This window comes from Passer domesticus, chromosome 3, assembly GCF_036417665.1.
Source record: "Passer domesticus isolate bPasDom1 chromosome 3, bPasDom1.hap1, whole genome shotgun sequence".
In the NCBI taxonomy this organism is placed as follows: Eukaryota; Metazoa; Chordata; class Aves; order Passeriformes; family Passeridae; genus Passer; species Passer domesticus.
In genome coordinates this window covers 25,359,103-25,383,957 of record NC_087476.1, presented here as the reverse complement: position 1 = coordinate 25,383,957, position 24,855 = coordinate 25,359,103, and the positions used below count along the sequence as shown (strand labels likewise).

General features: G+C 39.0%; 1 protein-coding gene across 10 annotated transcripts in view; it reads left to right on the top strand.

Moving 5' to 3' along the window:
- Positions 1 to 24,855, top strand: part of LOC135296195 (dystonin-like) — a 288,180-nt gene that overhangs the window by 114,987 nt on the left and 148,338 nt on the right. For all 10 annotated transcript variants that reach the window (XM_064412231.1, XM_064412229.1, XM_064412227.1 and 7 more), the window contains one exon: positions 13,610 to 13,776. In XM_064412231.1, the coding sequence (XP_064268301.1) occupies positions 13,610 to 13,776 (167 nt within the window). The remainder of the gene's footprint in view (positions 1 to 13,609; positions 13,777 to 24,855) is intronic.

Genomic DNA, 24,855 nt, shown 5'->3' with positions numbered 1-24,855 from the left:
TGGTTATGGCTTTGTGAATTGGTATGCATAACTAGATACATATAAATGTTACAGCACTGACTTCTGCAGCTGCATAAGTCCAGAAAGTATCCATTCTTCTGTGTCCCAAGTAATTACATAAGAGTTACTGAAAAGCTGGAATGGGAAATCTGGTGGATTACTAAACTGAGTATGTCAGAAAATAATTTGTTCTGTGGGTATTGAAAAACCCCAATGCATCTATGTTGCTAGGATTTATGCAAGCTTTCAATGTACGTATTTCACATGCTTTTAATAGTAGGTGGCTTAGTTTAAATTCAGTTTCGTAATGTAATAACTGTTATAAGTTATTTTCCTGGCACCTGTAGAACATGCTAAATCAGATTATAGTATTTTGTATAATCATAGGCTGTATGTATAAATATACAAAATAATACTTTAATGGATTCCTTCAACATCCAGTACATTTTCACTGACTACACTGGAGATGAGCAACTATAAATGAAAGCAGCATTTGTCCTCATAAAGTCATTTTGGTAAGATTTAAATTCTGTGAAAACTGGTGATAATTTCCTTTCAAACCACTGCAAGCATTCTTTAACAAATGTTAAATGTTTAAAATCACTTGCAGTTGTTTGAAAAACACATGCTGAAGCAAAGAAAAACTTTGAACTGCCGTCTAGTTAAAAGTAGGCCTTTATAAACTCAGACCTTAAAAAATTTCAGGAAGTTCTAAATAATGACTCAATAGACTTCTTCTATTTCAGTTTCATCATAATTTTTCAGCTTAGGAACTGCCATTAAATTTCTTTCCACTCTTCCCTGCTCTTTGCTGTCAGACTTCTGCAGGATGCTGCTTCAAGGTTCTGGTCAGTGATGATTCTGTCCAGAGGTTACAGTACTGTCCAGCCCTCTCCCTGCAGATGGGTAATTTCTCTCAGGCCTCTTTTGACACATGTAACCTCTTCACATTTCTCATGCTAGCCAGCAAATGCTATTTTTTGCTGCTGACTCCCCATAACCCTTTAAGAAAAAAATCATTTTTGATTAGTCTGCCCCCAAGCAGTCCACAGACTGTTCATTTGGTCCAGCATCAGCAGCTAAACTTTTGACAGTGTTGGTGAAAAGGTGAGACAGGTGTATTTGTAAGGCTGTGGCCTCCATACAGGATGGCCAGAGGAGGAGGCAGCTCAGCTGTGGTAGCCCATTTCAGTAAATGATGTGCAGAAGACAGAGGGATATCCCTGGTAGGGTCACCATTCAGTAGACATGCTGCCTGCCTTTTGAGGTGGCCATGAGAGATGAGGAGAGCTGGGTTTGGCCTTCAGTCACCCTTTTCCTGGCAACCATTCCTGGTCCTGTGTGCCTTGCAGTCCAAGGATTGAAATTTACTCTGTCTCTGCTTTAAAAGAACCAGAACAGTTCAAGGTTTGATCTTAAAGATTTATAAATAGAACTACGTGGCCAGTTGTCCCATCTGTGACTATAAGTGATGGTGGGATAAAGTGTATTCCATGTGGTAGCTGCATTGTCTGTCATTACCCAATGCAGCAGCATTACCTGTCCTTCAGCGTTTGTTAGGGTATACTCTTGTGATATTTTATTTCTCAGCTGAACTCCCTAGTTGTTTCTTCTGGAATTCTTCAGCGATTTATTAAAAAAATAGTGAAATTCCTAAGTCTTAGGTAAGAAAATGAGTGCAGAATTCTTGAAATTTTTTGAGACTCATCTGAATCACAGCAAGGGTGAGAGAAGCATGAAGTCTCTGTCATTAATGCCATAAAAGCACCAATAAGGAGCAAATTCCTCTTTTTGTAAGCCATCTCACTAGATATAAAACCTCTCCTGTTGGTGGTTGTGATTTGGTAGTTGAACATCTCTTTCACAGTTAGAGGAGTGGTTGCCAGTACAGCTCAAACAGCCCCAAACCTTTTGTTTGTGCTGGCAAGCCTTTATTTTTATCCTTGTTTTCTATCTTGTGCTACTTTAATTTTCACTTTCTATTTGGCTTATGTTTATCTCTCTGTTATTCTGCATGTGACCTTAGGGCTGTGCAACAAAATGCTGGCTGGTTATCTGGTATGCTGTTTTAGTGCCGTGAAATGACACGTCCCATTTGTGCTAAACGCTCCATTACTTCTGCTCTGTTGTATAAACACGCAGAAAGGAGGAGAAAGGGATCTTAGATCCAGATCTAAAATGCAGTACTAGTAGGATTTTGATAAAAGATACCTGGCATGGTTTGATTAGCAAAGTAGAATAATTTCTCCTGTACAGTAATTGCTAACTATATGAGACAAATAATAAAACATAAATTAGCAGTGTACATAGGGCAAATGGTATAATAATTTTTCAGACTTAGAAGTACACAAATATTCAACATCATTGCCATTTTAATGTATTATGCACCTGTCCCATGTTAAGGAATTAATGCATTTCCCAGTCACAGACATGCTTGACAAATTACAGAAATCTGTGGTTAAGTGCAAACCCATACAAATCTGCATGAGCTATTTAATATTTCAGTGTGAGTAATTTGTTTTCCATGTCTTAATCTTAACCTCTTGTTTGTGATTAAGCAGCCTCTAAGACAGGTCAAATTGCATACAAGTGTTGGTCTAATCCTTTATTCATGTTGTACTTAGGGGTTTTCTTGCCATAAAAAGTCTGTTGTTAATCTCCCCATAAAATTTTGCAGTCTTGGTGGGTACAAATTTATATCTTTTACATTTTCCGTATTAAAAAATGCCAACCAAAAAAACCCAACAAAACCCCCACAGTATCAAGATGAAGAAACGCAACAATCCCTGGTGGTTGTTTTAACAGCTTTGATCACCTGGATCTCTGTCTTAAACCAGTGCTGAGCTTCATTCAGGTCTAGTCAGTTTAGTCAGATGTCCAAGACAAAGCCCTTGGTGTGGTCATCACTGTGTTGTGGTGGTTCTCACAGGCTTCAGTAGTAGTCTATTTTGGTGCTTTAGAATATCATCTGTCTGTGCTCTAGCTGTCAGGTTTTCAAAGAAATTTAAGTTTCCCTCTTCTGAACCTCCAGTGTAATTCTGTTAACTCTGTCTCTTTCCTTGCTGAGACCATAGTTATGACGTCAGAGAATCTCAGTTAGCTGAAAGCGGTATTTTTTTCTTTAGTTACTAGCACTTTGATTTATCTTAGGGTTTTTATCTTTGCTTAGGGTTTTTATATAAAAAACCCAACAACTGATATAAATGCAATTTATCAATTCCATTGTCCTTGATAATTTCTTTGGCTCAAGAGTATAAGTGACTTAGTTAAAGTGACTATAAAGTTATTATTTGGTTCTTGGGAAAAAATAAAGAAGAAACAGCAGAAAGAATTGTTAATAGAGAGCTGATAGCCTTCTCAGGAACAGCTGGTAAATATTGTTAAGTCTCAGAAATACCTGTGTCTAGAAAGACAAAAAGGCATAAGGGCTACTAATTATCTGCAGAGGTATATTTGGAATGCATTTATTCCTAGATAATATTTGGAAATGGATAAATGGTAGAGCTACCATAGAATATGCTGCGATGGACAGGATCCTTCAGGATCATCTGGTCCAACTCCGGACCCTGCACAGGACACCCCAAGAATCACCATGTGCCCGAGAGCATTGTCCAAACACTTCTTCCAACTCTCTCAGGCTGGTGCTGTGACCACTGCCCTGGGGAGCTGTTCCAGTGCCCAGCCACCCTCTGGGTGAAGAACCTTATCCTAAATCTAATCCTCCTCTGACTCAGCTTCAGGCCATTCCCTCAGTTCCTGTCACTGATCACCAACAGAGAAGAGATCAGTGCCTGCCCCTCCTCCTCTCCTCACAAGAAGCTGTAACTGCAGTGAGATCTAACCTCAAGTCTCCTCCAGGCTGAGCAGACCAAGTGACCTCAGCTGCCCCCCACAAGGCTCCCCCTCCAGACCCTTCACCATCCTTGTGGCTCTGTTCTAGGACTAGCTGCAGTTGTACCAGGTGCATTCGAGTAAATTGACCTGGAGTATGCAAAAGTAGGGCAGGATTGTTGGGAACACTGATCTTGTAACTGGTCCTTTAGATCTGATTCTTATAATTCTGCTGTCTCTTTTTTTTAAAATTCTATTTCAGTGGCACCTGATTTTTGAAAAATTGAGTTACTCTTAAGAAAAATAATCAAAATTTAAAGTATGAATGAAAGAGGATGTGCAAGATCAGGGACTCTGTAAATTAATTACTGGCTGCATTACAAAATGTAATTGTCAGCTGTAAAATAATCATAATGTGTTTCTTCTGACCTATCTTGAATTAGATATTATTTTACATTTTTGTGACAGTCAGTGTGCCATTGAATCTACAGGAAATTTGGCATAAGAGTGTACTTTAGAGACATTTTCTGTTTGAAAGAAGGTGGTGTCATGGTGACTTAAAGAGATGTAAGCAGTTTAATGGAAATGCATATCAAATCACACTCCAGTAAAGCTCAGTAAAATAATCTAATATAATACTGTTTAGAAACCTTGATACCCACATGTATTCATTTGAAAATGCACTCGCACTGAAAATTTAAATTTGCAGTATTTCTAGGGAAATTCTCTCCCCCTGTGAAATTTGTGGAGGAAGAATAACATTAGCAGTGTACTAGTGGTATATTACATTAATACATTTTGAATTAGACAGCATGAAGATTTGCAGTTGTCCATTCAAATGCTGGAAACTTGTCCTTAATATTTTACAGGTCAAATTGCTTTATCAAGATATTTTTATATATGTTTTGTGACCATTATACTATGATCTCTTTAACCATATATTATTACTAGGCACCTTGTTGTTAAACCAGAAACTATATCTGTGTGAAATGAAATCAGCCTTGGCCCATTATAAAGTCCTGAATCATCTCTTCTGATGAGAGAGAAGAAAAAGAAGTAAATCTTTAGATTAAAAAACTGGGGTTTTTTTGATAAAAACACAGGGACATCATTTAGAAAGATATATTTTTTTAAAATGTGTTTTTCTATTCATAAAGGGGGCCCATGTCAGGACCCAACACAGACCCATATGGAAGTGTTCTTTAAATCATTAAGTCTTACGTAAATCACTAGGTCTTAGGTAAAAGTCACTTTTCTAAAGTAATTTTTCTAAACAGACTAGGTTACAACTTTTTCATTGTGAATAAAGGAATCAAATGTCACAAGTGCACCTGTATGCTGAGCATGCTACAAATGCAAATACAAATTGAGGCTAGGAAAGAGTTTAGCCATGGAACTAATGTCTGCTTTGAAAAGAAACATGTTAGCATTGTACCTGTACATGGCTGGCCACCTGCCACAGTATTCTGTGGTGTTATAGTATAAAATTTTCTAAGCATTACTGTCAAATCTTACCCCTGTGCCCTGAGAGTAGTCGTCAGTGAGCAGCTCTGTCCTTGGAAATTCTTTGGAGGCTCATCCCAGACCTTTGCTGTATTATTCATTCTAGATCCTGTCAGTAAATTGTGGAATACTTCAGTGGAAGTGGCCTCTGGGGGTAAAGTCTCTGGGTCTCATTATTGCAATTCCTTTTCAAATAAACAAGGGAAAGTCAAGGGTAACACCTGATAATGCCTGGCAAGTCACGCTGTAGTTCTTTTTCAGCATGAGAAACCATACACATCTGTCCTTGACTATGTGTGCTGGTTTCTGTAGATTTCACATATCCATGACAAAAACAAAGTTAAAAAGATTTTTCCAAACAAAGTATACTAGAGGTTAAACTTGCTTGCATTTTAAAAGTGTATATTTCTACTTAGTTTTAGGTATAGTTAGGTGCTTCTTGGATGTTATATTCAGAGCTAAACAGAAATGCCTTACAGGAGCATGGGAGGAGGCTAAAGCTCCATTTTTGTAAACAGTAATCTTAAGGTCTGTTTTCTAGATAGATTGGCTTTTATGATTTGTTTCACTTTTATCTGCCAGAAGGTTTAACTCTGCTGCAAAGTTTCAGCCCCGGTACGTAGTGTCAGTGCCCTGAGCAAGCTGTTGTGCTTTTATGATGGCAGTGAGGCAGTAGGTTATTTATAGCTGACAAATCAGTGAAAAGTCTCATTAGCTGCTATGAAAACTCCACATACAAATAAAAACTTTACCCCCAGCAAGCTGTCAGAGCAATTTCTGATCCTTTAGTTTAATTTTCCCATTTGTAGATCATTGGGTAGGTAATAAAAGCATATGAAGTGCAAAACAAATCTGCTGACTAAATCCTTTCTATTTACTGTGCTGCTTACTTTTGGATTTGGAGTGTAGCTAATAGTTTCAAAGGTTGCTACATATTTTTCTACTTTATCTTGCTCAAGTTACTAAGTGAAACGGGAAGTTAAAATGCATGTGAGAAATTTCTATTGCTCATTACTGCTATGTCATCTCTGTGAAAGGCAATCAGCATTACAGCCCAGCGCTGGAACAGTGATGTTTATTTAAGAGGATTGGTGGCCAGAAATAAGCCACAGTGTCTAATCAGACACAGGCCCTGCCTGGGCAGCGAGCCACAGCGTTTATTGCGTGTGCATTTCTCATAAGCAAAATGGCTACGTACTGAGGCGGGTGCGTGTGAAGTCTGGAAGAAATTACAGTGGAAACAGCAATTCTTAACTTTCTGAGGAGGATTTAAGTTTATTTAAATATATGGGAATGAATGAAACTGTGTGGCTGTGAGTTACAGACAGCCAAATGGGGAATGTCTGTGGATGTGTGAGGGCTGAAAAGGAAGAACAGTGTTTAGATCCTGCCAAAGCTCCCTTAAGTCCAGATAAACATTCCCCTGGAAGAAAATATTTCAGAAGAAAAAGGAGAAAGAAATCAACCGAGGGGGGATCAGATTCAGTGCACGTTAAAGAAAATGAAGAAAAAAGACAGTGTGAAGTGGAGATTGCAGAAAACATCGAGATTCATCCCAAGGGTGTGGGATTGGCCGACTTCCTCCCCGGGAGAGTGACAGTGGCTGGTAATGCTCTGCCTGTGAGTACAGACCTTTCCGTTGATATTGCTAAAGCAAAACTTTTCTCGGGCGAAGCAAAGAGTGCTTCTCTTTGTGGGGAGAGCTTTCATGGTGATAATCAGGGGCTCGCCAAGTCTGATGAAACAGACACACAGTTAAAGGAACAAGACAAGAGCAATTCAGAGAAACACTGTGCATGGAAAAGGAGATGTTCAGAGGATGATAACAGGAGAGAATTAGCGTTCCTGAAGAGGTCCAGTGGTCTTTGTTATAGAAAAGGAACTACTTCGGATTCTGCTCTCCACGTTTTAGGCAGACAACATGAGGAAACTCAGTTAAACTTAACTTCTTGCAGAGTCCTTGAAAATGTTTCAGAAAGCAGTAAATCTGAAAAGTTGTATCATTTTCTTTCTCAAAGTGTAAGAGATCTGTTACTTGAACAAAAGAGGTTTTATCCTGATGCTGTACTTTCCCATTTGCCAAAAGAAAAGGCATTATTTAGCATTGCACCAAACAGGAACAAGGTAAATATTTTGATACAGTGCATTATCTTTGAAAGTTAGCTTAGGATAAGTATTTGAACAGTAATTTTTGTATTACAAAAATATCTTCACTATGCTGTGTATGAGCCTTTTACCATGCTATGATACTATGGATATTTGTAGGACAGAACACATCACTTGATCTTTTTCAAATGCTATGTAATAACTATGCTTTAGGAGTATTGATACATTCTTGTCCTATTTTTCTCTCTGTAGTTTGGTCTGCTTCCCAATTTAGGAAAGAGATTTTCATGTTAAAATGTTGCTAGAAGGTGGAGTGAATTCTAGAGTTCTCATTCAGTACCTGCAGTAAATTTTCTTACCACCTCTTTATGGTCTTGTAATTCCTTTGGGTTTTGTATCAAGGAAAGGAATATTTCTAATTCTCTCCAGTTATGGCCAGTAGGAACTGAAGAATGATAGGGCTATGTAGGCTGCTTGAAATAGAACAAGTGAACATTAATCCTGTTAATAGCACTCTACACTTCTTTTAAAGGATCTTTCCTCCCAAACTGTCTAGATGACCTATTAATATTAATTGTTAAAATTCCGTCTTCCTCTGACGGCAGGATTATTTTGTTTTTACAATAAAAGAAACCAAAATACTGTTTTAGTTGCAGAATATCTGAAGGAAAGCAAAGTTTTGGTAACCATGCTTACCAATTGAATCCATATTTCTAGTTTTGCCCCACCCATCTTCAGGATAACTGAAATCTGTGCATGTGAGTCAAATGCTGATAACAGGACCTGGTCCAAAACTGATCCCCCTTGCTCAACGGGGACCTCTGAGCTTTCAGCTGAGTGAGCAGAGGGAATGGGCATATGCCAAAAGCATTCTTTCCAGCAAAGAGCTAACTAAACATCATCTGCTTATATAATTTACTTTTCTAACAGGAATCAAACAATACTTTGTCTGAGCTTAGTTTTTTAAACATAGATAACGCACTCGATTACAACATGCAGTTCACAATAGTACAAATAACCTCTTAATACACATAGAGATCTTTGCCCTCTTAATCTTAGCTGGAATTCAGGAACAGCTTAGGAATGTTCTTTGATTTGTATAAAACATCACTGCTGAGTAAGAGGGTATGAGGCCTTGTCTGTTCAGCTAAGCATGGCTGCTTTTTCCTGTATAATGAAAGTAATGCAGCTTCTAATACTGCTGCACTGATTACTCCAACCAGGTCTATACCTCTTGTTACCACAGAGGAAGGGAGAAAAAAGATTTCTGTTGAGCATCTACATCAACTGATATTGAGAAAAAATGGCATGAATATGAAACCACTGACACATCAGGCTAAATGCCTCAGTTGCTAAAATAAGTTCAGTTCCCATTCTCAGTATAAGTAATTTTAAGGACACCAAGTTTTGACCTCTAAATAAAACCAGGAAAAACTAGTTTTCAGACTTTAATAACTGTACAAACTCATAACCGCTTTCCTTCTGATTGTTTTTGAGCACTAAAAGAGCATTTTAATGTCTTATATATCTGTCTTTTTTATACTAAGCAAGGCTGGTATTTATAAGAGTTTGCAAAGGTCCTGTTACTGGCTTGAGCTGGCACACAAAGTTTGCAGTTAGCAATCTCAGCGTTACCATTTTCTTTACTGTAATTACAGAGATCAGCAGCCTTTCCTTACCTTGTCAGCTTACCTGTGCTGTAATGTGCTCTCAGCTTAGACAGTGCCTCAGATGTGGCTGAAAATTGAAAGCATGTTGGCATTTCAAACTGAGAAGCAGACACCAGAGGAAACTCATTGGTACAGTTGGACAGTTTGCACTGTAACAGAGATATGGCATTTTACTCTCTGAAACAGTATGGTCCCCTCTACTGAAATATATCCTTTGAGTTTCTTGCTGTGGCACAGTTGCTTATGCACGTGAAAAACTATAATTTTGTGTTCAAATATGTGCTACTTCATTACCTCTGTTTTCCTGATTACAGAACTCAGCTTAGAGGGATCTGCTGAAGCATTGCTCTTGGCTGCTCATTAATAGCTTTAAGAAAAGTTTCTTACTTTCTGATGAAGCCTAATAAGCATTTCTCACATCATAGTGTGGCCCGGGAGAGAGATAATACACCACCAAGAATCATGCATCTCTAGCTCATTATGTACTTTTGTGCAGTTTAGTACATTATGTCAAGTTTAGTCTTGCTTCAAAACATTTAGAATAAGATGGAATCAGAGGGTAGACTTCTTACTATCTGTATGAGTCTTGCTCTTCTTCTGTTTGCAGTGTGAAAATGAACCACAGAAATCCAGCATCACTGTTGATCTCTTGGAAAAGGTCTTCCCCAGTCTGCTTTGCTCTTTGGGCTGCAAACTGCATCACTAAAATCAGTGCAAGGAAAGAGTTGAGGCTTTTTGGTGTTTGGATTTTGTATACTGTGTGGTGCAGGGGGAATTTACAGGCTGAGAAAAAGCATGTGCAGTAGCAGAAGTGAACACGTTCTCCCAGTTATAAGCAAGAGAGAATATTTAGTGCCAGTTAAGATTTTGATCCTGAAATAGAAGGGCTGTGTAGAGAATTACCTCTGTTGCTTTTTCTTGCATAACTTTTAATTCACAGGCTTTGAGATAATTTGGAGAACTGGATCCCTGGCAAACAACTGCTCAAACTCATGCAAATGCTGTAATTCGTTCTTTCCATGCTTAAGGAACAAGTGTGCTCTACTTAAGCAGTTTATAGTGAGCAAATGATAGGCTTGTGGGATACAAAAGGTTCACACAAACTTTGCTTGGAAGGACTAAAGTTTTTGAGTAGAAGATTTGATTTCCCCTTATTTTCTGTTCTAGCATTCTTAGTTTAATAGTCCTTCTGTTTTTCTCCTATGGGAAATGATGTTAGAATATTGGTGATAATGCATAGTTGGTGGATAAGTATCACTACTATCCTTGTGGGATAATCAAAAGAAAGATGGGATCTCTCCCTTTCACTTAGACCTTATTTTGTTGTGGTAGTATTTTACTTGTTAAGAAGTTTTAAGTTAATAACCTTGCAAACTAGAGCCCATATTTGTAGGTGTAATAAAATATAACCATTTGACTCACCATTTCACTTAGAGTATTTCTACTTTTTAAATACTATGTCAATGTTTATTAAAAAGTCTGAAATGTTAGCCTTGAAAGCTGAAGTACTTTGTTTAGAGAACAGAAGTGCTCAGTCTGTTTCAGGTCTCAGGCTGTTGTTAATGTTCCTTAACCTGTAGTGAAATGGGCTACCTCTGTGAGTGAAAAGCCTTTTCCTTTCTCTTCAGATGGCTAACTATGGTGTTGGAAGATTTTGGATCAAAAACCTGCTGAGCTTCATGTAAAAAACTGAATTAATGTTTTAGCCATCCAGAATTTCAACTGTGAGCTTTCCTAATAGTTGTGTTCAGAGTAAAAGTTCTTCTTGTGTTTGTGCCCATGACTAAAATGTTGTTTATATCTAACAGCAGATTCTAATACAGTCTTCAGAAGTTACCTTGGTGTTTGAAATTACTTGTTTCCAGAGGAATCTAATGTGCACTCAAACATGCTGTGTTTGCACTCTGCAGTCTGAAGTGCACAGAGCCATCCCTGCTCAATTAACCGTGAAGGAAGCTAAGGGTTTGAACTCAGCAGTAAGGAAGGGCCATTAGCAAATTGCATTGTTAACTTGCTCATGTTAGAGTATATTAAAAAATCTGATAATTAAGGATTACACACAGAGGACTTTCTGAAAATGATAGATAAAAAATATAGGTTTGGTTTTGTTGGGGTTTTTTAATGCTAGACATGTGGCACTTGGAGATGACATCATCTCTTTCAGAAGCGTTGTCCGGATAAGCAGTATATGGTTGACTTCATTTATATTGTGATCTGGTTGTTCTGTGATGAATAGAAACTAAAGCTACTGAAAAAACATTTAGTTTGCTTTCTTGCTTTGAAATACCACACAATAAAGCTAACCCAAAGAAAAATCTTGCACTACAGTTGAGTTCCCTAGATCTTTACAAGAAAACTTTCAGAGTGATTATAAGGTGGTCTTTTGCCACACTGTATTTTCTGTTGTCTTTACAGACACAACTCATCCCATCTTTATTTCATTCAGTAAATACTCTTGCAGGATTTTGATACCTAGAAATTTACAAATGATCACAGCTGCACGTGTTCTCTACTGTGTTTTGAACAAAAAAAAAAGGTTTTTTTCCCCCTTCTGTTTGATCTTTCTTAAAAATGTGCTGAAGCTGGAGACAATAGGATGCAAAAAATGCTGTCAGGTTATTTAGGGGCTAGCTGAACAGTTTAAATTGTTTTGTTTTCTGGCTTTGGTGTTTGTATTTTTCCCTTACATAGATCAAGCCTATACAATTGCCCGTGATAGGTATCTGAAGGCTGCATTCACAATTTGTGATTTTGTGGTTACTTGAATAGAAAGTGATGTAAATTTTTTTCCCTACATTAATTTATTTATAATTTACTGTATAGGTGTAAATGCTCATTCTCTGAAAGTATGAGAGGTGGAAAAGCAGAAATTGCAGTGAGCCCCATTGCCCTGACATCTCTAAGGGTCTTCCTCTAGTTCCCTGCTTCCCAGTGCTTCCCTCCACCTTGTCTTAGGCTATGACATAGCAACATCAGTAGACAAGCTATATATATTCTTGGCACTGTGATTTTGTGGCTCTAATGTGAGAAAATCCCATAATTTCCAGCCTAGCCTGTTGGAATTCCCCTGTCAGAGCCCAGACAGAAGATATCTCTGTGTGTAGAGATTCTGAAGCTGGGAGAAGTTGTTATGACCATCCCATCTGACCTCATGATGTAGCTGCCTGGTTTATGCTAGAACAGGATTGCTGGAATTGGCACAGCTCAATTTACAGCTCTTCTGCAGCAAACTCAAGCACCCAGAGCTGCTTGTGGGCAAACCTTCCCTGAGCTGTGGCCTCAGGCTGGCTCTGCAGCCAGAGCACACCTGTGTCTCTGCAGTGCTGGGTGTGTGCTCGTGGGGAGCACACATTTCCCACCTCCAGGGGGGCTCACAGAGATGCCTGTTATCTACCCACAAGCTGTGGCTTTGCCTCAAGCCCTCTTGCCTCTGCCCAAGCTGCTCTGCCTGCTTTTTGTAATGGCTGAGCTACATATTCAGGTTCTTATACAGTGCCTTGTGGTATATGACTTCCTATGTAGTTCATAACACCTTATATTGTCTCTTGTTAGGATAAGTTGTAAAAGGCAGTCACTTAGAAAAATGAAAACATGCTATCACACTTTCTTTGTCAAGGCACATCTTATTTTTCTTCCTTTTTAGAGTTTGACTTTACATTGAGTACGATTTCTGTAACATGAGGTACAAAGAATACATGTGCAAATTAGGGAGAAGTCTGGTTCATATTTATACTGTGGTAGTTTTCCAAGGAAACTGATTGAACTTCATTAGAGGATGATCTAATGTACTATAAAGTAGAATTTGAATGTAAAATTCCCAATATTTTCCTGCTTTCCCTGATAAGGAGTTGATAATCCTTAGATAATACAAAACTGAACCTTCTTGATCAGACATAATTTCTATTTATAATACTTCGATCTTTTAGTCATTCCTAAAATATGTTTCAAAATCTTGTCTTAAAACTGTTGTTATTAGTTTTCACTCAGAATGACTGTTTTGTTACTGAATTCCAGAACATGTACTATAAATCAACCTGTTTTAAGAGAGGAATTTCATAGCTAAATAAATTATGAATAATATAAATATGGTTATTGTATAATTATGACTATATGCATATAAAACATATTGCATTTTATATATACTTATATTGCATTTATACAAAAAGGTGTCATACATAAAAATAGATTGTATTATCAGCATAAATAAATAGTTAAGTGTTTTGCATTATGCAATAGTATTGTATTGTACCCAGAAATTAAGAGACTGAGAACTGGCTAACTGAAGAAAATTGAATTTTGTATTTTATATTGAAGATGCTAAGAGTGCATAAGGATAAGACATGAAATAATATTAATACAGTACCTGACTAATAATTGTATTCCTGTATGCAGATACCAGACAATAAATTCTCCAGCAATGCAGAGTGATTTTTCTGCAATATTTTAAACATTCTTATGGATTAGATATAACTGTAATTTTTACATTAACTGTGTTTTAGATATCTGATATCCATGTTACTGGGGAGTCAGAGGACATGTCTGCTAAAGAGAGACTGCTCCTGTGGTCACAGCAAACGACAGAGGGTTACGCTGGAATACGTTGTGAAAATTTCACTACCTGCTGGCGCGATGGAAGGTTATTTAATGCCATCATTCATAAATACAGGCAAGTACTCTGTTTGCTTCCTTGGAAAATGTTAATTACAGCATTTTAATATACAGAGAGAGAGGACTCTATGGCTTATGCTGTAATAGAACTGCAGCTGTGGAGATGACACTGACTCTTCCTTGGTGATGTCCTGATTCTTGCAGCCAGAGGATGCCTTTGCATGTCCCTCCTTCCTCAGAGAATTATTTCCAGGAATCCTGTACATCTTCCATGGGGCATGTTCAAGCTGCTAGGAAGTATGTTTCCAGAATTCAGTCTTCTCCACAGTCCTTTTTCATCATACTGATGTTTAAGTGTAGGTGGGGTGGAGGCAGAACTGATCACCAAAGTCCAAAACTGCACTGCTGGTGAAAGCCATCAACTACTGTATGACTGGGTGATATGTCTAAGATCCCTGCCTTCTTCCTTGTGTGACTTTTACCCTTGGATGGCCCTGGAGTATAGAGCTTCCTCAGTGTTTATGTGTGGAGCCCAGACCTACTCTGAGATGCATTTCCTGTAAAACAGTATTCTCAAGGAAAATGTGACCAGCTGGCTTGAATGTTCTCAGTCTGAGAAAGGAGTTGTGCTTTTGTGACCATATTCTTATAAAGTTAAGCAGACATTGTAGAGTTACTGGTGGCTATGATTATTAACCTGAAATACAGCTGAAAGTGTCTACTGACAGGAGAGGATTTCTGATTCTGGATTCTAAGTGAGAATAGGTCTCTCTTGACAAAGCTGACTTTGGCATCAAGCTTGTCAGAAATTTAATCATTGATTAAATCTCTGTTCTATCTTGGTTGGCGATGTGCCTTCTTTACTGTGTATTTTTTTTTGGTTCCTGAATTGACTAAGGTTTGCATCTTAGAGGACCACGTGGGAGTGTATTCTGCCTGCTGGGTTAATCAGTGTGTACTAACTTGTCCTTCACTGCACGAGGCTTTCTGGGTTTATCATAGCGTGTATAGTTTGTACTCTATGCCCTGGAATGTATAATAAGGAAGTTTAAGGGTACATGATTTCATTGGTATAATTTGAAGGCGTGTCCCCAGTAAAGGAAAATTTGGTGTTTTTTCGTGCACATCCAGTGAACAGAGTCTCTACAGGAGTAGATTCTTTTGATTTTGGATTTCCTCTTGTGGGACCACTTTGCCCACCACAGAAGGAGGTCTAGGTAGACACATCATACATGTGATCCTTATGGGGATTAGGACACTAAAGTAAAATGGGAGACAGGTGCAGCCTTTTCTTCACAGGCTGTATATAAAGGCTGCAAACATCATGCACAGTGCTCAAAGTCCCTGAGAAGCTGGCTGTGGCAGTGCATAATTTTGTGGTAAAACGAAGCTGCATCTCAGTCAATGAGGTTGTTTTCTGACATGCTTCTGTTCTGGGTAGCTGGTTAGGGAGGAGGTGCATGCCAGCAAGAAAGTCTCTTTTAGTAACATTGGCAAGACAAAAGGAAATAGCTGGCAGACAACAAGGCTGTTTTACTTGGGACAGAACAACCAGAGGAATGAACATAGCATAGGCAAGTATTTGAAAAAATAAACAATATGAAAGATACAGAGGGATTGGACAGAGAAAAAAAAGGAAAGAACTTAATGAGATGAAGTAATGGAAAATATTTCCCAGAGCTTCTTGAGAACCATATATCTCTTGCACAGAGCAGTGTAGCCCTAACTGCTCTACCAACTGGTAATTATGGTACAGACCAGTTAATAAATAATGAAAAACTTGAATCCTGTCCTACAGCTGTGCAAATGTTAATATCTTGGGATATGACTGAATTGCTTTGTTTGGATCAGTGTTTCTGGCGTTACTCCGTGAGTTTCATTCACAGTGTTTCAGCAGGGAAGAACAAGCACCTTTGACTCCAGTGTGTTATACAAAGCAAGTGATTCAGTGACTGGGAAGCAGAGTCCCCATTTTGTGTGCTTCTGTGCCAGTTTCCATTGAGCTTAACTTCTTTCTGTAAACATAACTTCACCTAAGGATTTTATCCTTCCCAGGAATGTTTACCAACCTTATCTAATGTGTTTTTGCTGTGAGAAGTTATAGGTTGTTGGATTCCATTTCAAATGAAATGAGATGAGATTCTTCCACTGATTTAAATGAGTTTGTGTTTCTTTCCTTTTTTGTTTTGTACCGTTAAAACAGAGATAATAATTTCCAGCTATTGCTCACAAGAGAGGAATGATCTTCCCAAACAGTCATCTGTTATTTTTAACTATATTGTTTTACTCCAGAGACCACTTTTAATGCTTCATTTGTCTTCTGAGCAATAAGTAGGTTAAACACTAAAAGATCTGCATGGTTCTGGCAGTGATTCTCCATTTGCTCTGTTTGTCTGTTTTAGTAGCTCCCAGTTTGTGGCTCACAGGTGGTGTCAGGAGCTGCTCTGAGCATCCTGTGGGTGCTGCCAGCTGGTGTGCTCCACCAGGGTGGGGTGGGACGTGGTGCTGCCACTGTGGAGTACCGCCATGGGGGCACAGCTGTCAGTCATGCTGCAGCAGCCCCCTGCACCAGGTGTGCTGTGCTCACAGGAGATAATTCTCTGAACAGAGGCACCCTGGGCTGGGAGGAGAATCAACTCTGCAAATGGGGGACAGGGCTCTTCAGGTGGGACATGGCTCCAGCCTTGTAAGGGCTTTAATTGAGCCCAGACCTTATTTTAAGGGCTCTGACAGTAAAACCCAGAAGGCTCAAATATGCCGGCTTGTATCTAGAACTGCAGTTGTGCTGAGCCACAGTAAGCTGGGTGTTGGATGGAGGGCACATGGCATGCCAGGCACAGCAGCAGGAGCTCCCTAGAGTCCATCAGGGCAGGGTCTGGCAGTCAGGGCCCATTCCACTGCCCAGTCAGGAGCAGGGCAGCCGGGGGGCACCAGGGCAGCTCCCTCGGGCTGTGCTGGGGCTGGACCTGCCACCAGTGTTGCCTGCAGGTTGGCTGCACCACTGCAGGGGCCATAGCTCAGCTGTGGGCCAGAGGCCAGAGCACCAGCAGCTCCCAGAGGAGAGCCCTGGCCCACAGCCCTGGCACCAAGGCTGAGAGGCCTCCTCTGGATGCACCATTGAGATCACAAGCCATGTGAGTCCAACATGATCCCTACAGTCAATGGTCCATGAGACAGGGAGGTGTCACTGTCCAGTTCCAGGTGACGGGATAGGAGTGGCAGGTCATAATTACCTCCTCTCCAGGCATATGTGATTTTTTTTTAAATTGCAAGTCCATACCAGCTTCAAGACTTCAGGAAATTGCTGAAGCTGTGAAGGGCTGGGCGAGGAGCTGGGCTGTGACTCAGGTGCCAGCAGGCAGGGAGCCTCTCCCTTCAGCAGAACTGGCAGCCTGCCCTCTCTTAATGGCAGGTTAGAATTGTTTCTTTTGTTTTTCTGTCTTGACGGAGGATTTTAGCACCTTTTGGTACAATCAAGCTGAGATTTGTGGTGCAGAACTGCAGGAATAGTGCATGGATATGCCACGTCTCCCTGCTCCCCCCCAGAAGCATGGGAGATGCTCCATAAGGCTGGGATTTCCCTGTCATCACTGTCATACCCACTGCAGCATCTTGGTGGCCCAATGGGTGACCCAGGTTCTTGCCTGTGTCCCTGTCCTTCCTGCACCCACAGCCATGCTGGCAGTGTCCAGCAGGGATGTGGGCAGTGTACAGGTGCTGGAGCTCATACACTGGAGTAATTCACCCTCTCTCCTGAGCAAATGCAGGATATTTGTTTTTTGTCCTCTTGAGCAATGAGGGTTAGGTTGTCAGAGCTTCTCATAAGGGCGTTCAGTTACTTTCTCTCTTACTTCTATTAAGAATATGAATGACTTGCCAGTGATTTTGTAGTGCTCTTTAAATCAAGGAAAGTAATTTTTATGAATAATAGAAATGAGAGGGAAAAATTTATTTATTTGAGGTACTTGGATCCATATACCACTTGATTTTTTTCCCACCACCAAATTTAGAAAAAAGTAATTTTTTCTATGTGAGAAGATTCCTTGTATTTTCAGCAATTTGCAGTGGTCTGTGTTTACAGGGTAAGATTGAAGATTACTTGGCTGAAGTTTTGAAGAGTATAGAAAGTTTCTGTTTACATCCTGTTAAATGTTACATCCCATGATTAAATCCTTGGGAACGGGGCTTCATACTGACCTCAAGAACTGCCTTGGGGGGGCTCCATTGCAGGTCCTGGAGTTTGGTTTAATCATAGAATCACAGAATGGATTGGGTTGGAAGGGACCTTAAAGATCACCTGGTTCCAACCTCCCTGCCATGAACAGGGACACCTCCCATTAGACCAGGCTGCTCAAAGCCCCATCCAACCTGGCCTTGAACACTGCCAGGGATGGGGCATCCACAGCTCTGGGCTGTGTTCCAGTGCCTCATCACCCTCACAGAAAGGAATTTCTTCCTAATATCAAATCTAAACCTGCTCTGTTCTGTGGGAATACTTCTCCTTACACAGAAAGACCGAATCAAATTATAACATTAAAAAGTGTGTTTTAATACTGGACATTAACCAGATTTATATTTGTATTTAAACATATAAGCTATCTCACTGGTTTTTTAACCTCCACATTTTTCTTCAGATATGTGGTCAGGTGAAAGCTACAGATACACCCAGGAGATTCAGGAATATGGTGTATGTCTCATCTGTTATATCACTTGCCTTTTATAGCTTAATTTTTCATTGAACATGTATGCTATTTTATTCAATATGTTGTGTTGGAAGAAATCTGACTTCAGGCAGTTTCAAAATTATGTGATGTTTCTTTTGTGCCATCATATAGTACGTAGCAAAAACCTGTAAGCCAGACTTTGAAGTTGGAGGCAAACTTTAATCAGGGTGTAATGCTCAGATTCTGGAGATACTACCACCTACACCCTGGAATCTTCATTCTGCAGCATTATCACCTTAGGTATTTCTAGTATGCTTGAATTTTTTTTTTTTTTGTTTGGTTTTTTAGAACTGGATCCCAGTTATATCCTGTATACATAGAAACAGTTTTTTTCTTTTTTATACAGAGTGGAAGTTGCTCTTATTTCAGTAGGAGTCATATGCCAGATGAGAGCTAGTAATCTAAATTGTAGATCTACATTGCACTTGGCACATACATTTATTTTACAATAAATTCAGATTAAAAGTTATACCAAAGTAGGAAACCTATTGTTTTGGTCTCAGACTGCCCTGAATCTTTGATACATAAGGACTACAGGAAATTTCAGTGAAAATGTGTCTGAAGTGGAATTTAAGAAATAGTAAAATAATAGCTGTAACATTTACAGTTATCTGGCACCTGTAGGTGCTCCATTAAGGAAAATGAATGTTGATATTCAGAAAACACACATGGTCACAGACTAACTCATCTTTTCTAGAGAAAAAAGATGAAGTATAGAGGATAGGATCAGATTAATATCACGCGTATGTTTTTTTTGTTAAAATGTGTGCACTCCATTATACATTTTATTTTTGTATTCTCACAGCTTTTATAGTAGAGAGTTAATTTTGATTTAGCATTTACAAAAGGAATTCCAGCAAAAGCATTGTGTTCTTGTGTAACTAGATAATAGCATTTAATGAGTAGATTGAGTGGTGCCTGTATAGTGAAAAATAGCATCTGTTCAGGAAGCCCTGCAAGCTCAGTTCCCAGATAAAGACATATTTTTTAAGTTCTAGTCTCAGGTGTTAGGTCTGTTTTAGTAAATGAAGTGGGTCCAGCCCTGAGGGTCAGTGGTACAGCAGGGCTAGGTCTGCATGGCTGAGCTCTCCCTCTGCCCCCAGCCAGGGTGCAGCTCCTTTGGAGCTGTCCTGGTCAGTGCTGTCCCTGGAGCTGGGCTCGTGCACTGCCTGGCAGAGTGTGCTCACAATGGGCCACAGCCACACTATGGGAAGGGCTGGTGACTAAAGCCATGGCCCTTGGTCTGCCTTCTGTACATTCAGACATGTCCAGCTGTGTCTGGACTTCCAGGTGAATGTCAGCAACCACAGAAAATGTGAAAGTCTGGTTAGGAGAGAAAAGGGATAAAATGTGTTCAGGGCAGGCAGCAGTGCGACAAGCGAGCAGGACTGTAGTATACACGTGAAAGGTTTAAGGCAAGAAAACAAGTGAGGTTATTTCATGTAATGCTGTTCCAAGGCTTGCCAAGGCCACATGCAGACAGTTTCTATAGCCTTTGGCACCACCTAGCAAGGAATAGAAATGCTACAAACAGGGGTGGTGATAGAGTTAAAAGGGGTACATTTGAGCTCAATAAAAATGTTTTTACTGTATTAAAGAATTTCTGTTAAAGAAATACAGGGATCTGATACAGAGGAGCCTTTGTTACTGCTAAACGTTGTGCAAGGCCTTAATGAGACCTTAAACCCACAAAACCTGTAGTTTTAAGCTTCATTCAGTGTAGAGAGTGAGTGAGGAGATGGCTACTGTTACCAGACAAAAGAGGGACAGAGGCTAACAGTGAATGCAACATGGAGAGTAGGTACACGGAGTGCTTCATGTGGGAGGAAGAGGAATAGAAGCTGCAGTGTGTTCCCAGAGGAAGCAGCAATGTAACAGGTCCATAAATGTTAGATAAAGTGAGGCAAATTTTCCAGGGTCACAGTGCTTTGGTTTTGAAATGTTGCTATCATAACTCTGTATGCTTTCAGAATTACAAAGTGGATGTTTTTCTGAGTGTGGTATAGCATGGAGCAAGCCTACTAAATAACTGCTCTGGTTTGGAACAAGCTGTTTCAGACTTACCCAGGATGATTTGCTCTGTATATATAGTTGATTGAACACTTAAGCTCCTGGCCAGCGGTGCATGTGGCATCCCTCTGATGTTAAAACATGTTGCAATGCTCAGGTACTGACTTGAATACATTCCTTAAGGGGAGGCATAATAATGCCTCAATTTGCAGAAACATGTTGAACACCCTTGGGGAATGAATGAGAAAGAAACTAAATATTACACAGTGTCAAGCCTTAAAATGCTAGGGGATAAATTTTAAATAAAGAGATTAGTTGGGTCTGCTGGTTTTGGCTTGCTGTTTTGTGACTTGTACTTTTTTGTAACCCAGCTTTAACACAAAGAAAATGTGACTTTGGTTGTGTTGCACCCCCTTTTCCACACACCTCATTGTGTGGTTCTTACTATTTTCAACAGATTTTGTTGTGTAGAATAAATGAATTTGGTGTTGAGAATTGACAATTTGGGAAAAAAACCTGCATTTAGGGTGCTTAAAAATATTGACATGCTTTTAATATTACTTGCCTGAGTATATTTCTAATGGATTTACAAGTAGCAAGTTACCTAACCTGGAGCTTAATCAGATGCACTCAGAAGAATTCGGTGATGGCTCTTGGTAAAGGCTGTATTAAAATAGTACCAGAAGCGTGCCTGCAATTTTAGTATCTTGTGTTGTGGTGGTTAGCCTTAGTGGATATTAGATGGATGACTTCCAGTCAGTTGGGTTGATTCATTTCAGATCTGAACTTAAAATGATCTCTGTGTATGTTGTGCTGGATCCTACTGCTAAGTAGCAGCTGAATAACAGTTTTGTTTTTGCAGTAACTCAGGAAAAAACAAAACAAAAACAATCTGTGAGGAAATCAAAGCTTTTCTTTTGTCATTTTAATGGGAATAAAACGTAAAGTAATGCTCTGTGTTGAAAGACCAGTTTTTTTTAATTCAGGTTTCATGTGTTTTGTACTCTTGGATCAGCAAAGACCAGGACACCTAAGGGTGTCAGAAGTCTTAATCCAAAAGGATGTGGTGTCTGAGCAGTGGGGGCATATTTGCCAGTGATAAATCACATAGGGAAATGTCTTGGCCTTAAGGGAATGCCTTTGGCAAATTTGTGGCACATGGAGAAATGGTTGCCTCCAAGACAGGACAAGGAGCCTTTGGGAAATTGTTTGAAGTCTTTACAGTACCTCACTATTCTTCCTTATTGATAACTGTACTAATCCCACTGGGAAGCCATTCTGTCAAGCAGCCACTATTGTGGTCTGGAGGATGTATTCTCAGGATGCAGAACAGAAAAAACACTTTAGTTGGGTTTCTTCATTGTCCTTTTGGTATTCACAGTTCAAGGAAAAGTACATTATTTATGATTATTTTTGTGGATTGTATGGTGTGGGTTGAGGTTATGAGTTACAAGCCTTATTCCCATTTAAATTTTATCATAGCCAAAAATTGCTGAAGTTTCTGTACCATTACTGGTTTTGTAATGATGGAAACAGCTCTTGGTACTAAGAGAGTGTAAAAACTGATTTTAAAGCTAACGAAAGGACTAACAGATCCTTTCTAGTTTCATTCATGCTTGTACTGAGTTTGAAACCTGCATTGCAAACTTACTGCCAAGTTGCAATTAGGGTTTGTTTTGCATGGCTAAAGATGAACTCCACATTTAACTAAAAGATCTTTGACATTGCAATGCCACAATTGTGTATTTACCTAAATTAATTGGTATGGCAAGTTTCAGGTAAAGTTTTGCAGTGCTAACAAAGGTAGGACAGGCAGCTTCAGTAAGTTTATTAAATTCAGCGCTTGTCAAGTCAAGGGTATGCAAAATAGAAGGAATTACCTGAGTTAGCTCTGTATATTGTTAGGGCACATGACAGCTTTTGCTTTCCTTATTTTATGTGTAGTTAAAATATTAATTCTTTTTCTGTGGGAAGTTTTGATATAATATGTTGGGATGTCTGAAGAACAGACATGCATCTGTAAATAGTGTGCCCTTGTTATACTATCCATTGCAATTGTTTTTTTTCAGTTTTATTCATCATACCTGAAAATCTAGATTAAAAACTATGAAGAAATAAGCAAATGAAAGCTGAAGAGTTCAGATCACATGAGAATTTTTCAGCTCTCAAGGAAATAAAAGGGTGTTTTTGTTCATCTTTATAGAGGCATTGAGTGAAATCTATAGAGATACATAAAATCATGTAGTGCAAGCATTCCTGTCATACCAATAGAAGGGGACAAAACCAAAAAGGATAAAAGGCACAATGATCATATTAACGGAGTATGTAATTGAGGCTGGGGACCTGTGGAGATTTAGAAAAGATTTTGCCACATACTTGAACAAACAATATGCAGAGCTGCATGCAGCAGCATGCTTTTTTGTTTATCACAGTTGTAAGGATAAAGCTTTCCTATAGTGGCAGTCTTCTAATTGAAGTCTTTGATTTTCTCTGAATTCTGGGCTGTTGCCTAACTTCAGTGACATCACAGCTCAGCTTCACCCAGTGGTTTGATGCATTGGGGTAGCTTTTTGATCACCACATCATATGTGAATTTAGAGCTTCTGAATGAGGAGGAAGTCTGGAGTGTAATGGAAGATAATTTTGATTCAGAGTTGACATTTTATGTCCTTTCCTTAGCATGGCGTTTTTGATACCAAGGAACCTGCTACAGAACTTTGTGCTGTATGTCCATATGGTGGTCCTTGATTGTGATGATGGAAGAGGCCTGTACCTCTCTAATGCCACAAAGTCAACCTCCTCGCCATTCTTGAGCAGAAACTTTCCTCTTCTCTAAGTAATCAGACTATCCCTGAAAAAAAACAGGAAAAACGTGGTAGGCATATGTATTAACTACCTCTGACACTGTGATTAAACCTCCTGGTCACGACAGTGTGTGAGCACTGCAAACGTGGGGAATCAAGAAAAGCACAAAGAACAGTATGGGGTAGTTGAAGTCCTGCCATCATTCCCATTGTGTTATTGCCTCAGTCTTTCTGAAGCAGGTTCTGTGCCAAGCTGTTTTGAGCAGGGCTTAGATTTGTACCTGACGTGGGGACAAATTCTTTAGTAAGTTCCAAAACAGTGACTCTACACGTAAACTGGTGTAAACATGTTGGTATTTTTGAAATTCTGTTAAGCGATAGGCAAATGGTAGGCCTAATTATATAGGTTAAATAATATATTTTGCTTCATCGTCTCATTTGTAGAGTTCCTGGGAAAGTAAGAGGAGATGCATATTTGAAGAGATAGAGCTAAAGTTTCAGTTTTGCATGAAAATTAATTATTTTTTTATTCTTTTCTTTGCCATATTTCTGTTATTAACCAAAATCTCTAGAATTGATGATTTTTTGTTTGTTTGTTATTAAATTTTTTTTCTATGACTGTATATTCTGGCATGATCTTTCATTTGTTCTAGTAATCCTTCCATCCTTAATAAAGGCATGAGTCTTTCTGGCACCCATCCTTTTAATTTTTCTGTGAACAATGAAAAAAAAAGTTTAACTTCTGTAAGCATTTTCTAATTACAGTAGTGGAAAAGCTAATTGGACTGTAGTGACATGGTACACTTCACTCTGCATCTTCAGTCATGTTTTTTTGAGAGTTCTGCTTGAAAGTCCCTATGTTAGTGTTTCAACTAAATATAAGCCAAAAATGAAATATCCTTTAATATCAGGTTATTACTCAGACAGCATGCAGAGTTTTGACTGAGAAAGAATTGTGGAGATTAAACAGTTTAGATGGTTCATGTAAATAACTTCAGGCTTCTCAGCCTTCTGAATGCATTACAAGAATTTTCATGTGGAATATTACTCTGATATGTATGTTTCAGTAAAGATCAATATTGTTGTAACTTGAGCAAGTGTCATCCCAGAAAAGAGGAGAAGGATGTGACTTCTTCATCATTGACTGGGAAAATAAAGTTCAGTTAATATTTTTCTGTTTTGAAGTATCAAATCCCCTTAAAAATAATATTTTATTTTAATGGTCAAACATTATAGCTGTTAATTTGGATCTTAAACTGTTTTTCTAGGTATTAAGTTCTGGCAATGAGAAAATTGACATGTACCTAATGTTATTTATTATCCACAACTCTGATTTCAAGCAGTCTTTGCAGACCAGAAGTATCAGCTGTTATTCAGATATTGTTCTCTTCCCTCTCTTTGTGGTACTAGGTATTGTTTTCTTGAATTTATCATGATCTTGTCAGCTTCCTAATTCATGCTGTATTATTTGCACTTTTTTTCCCATAACTTCTGATACAAATTGTATCTAATTTCTAACACCTACACTGCGATCTCAAATGGCAGCAGCAGTTTTTTAATAAATTAAATGATTAATGACTCTCAGTGTGGGAGCCAAAC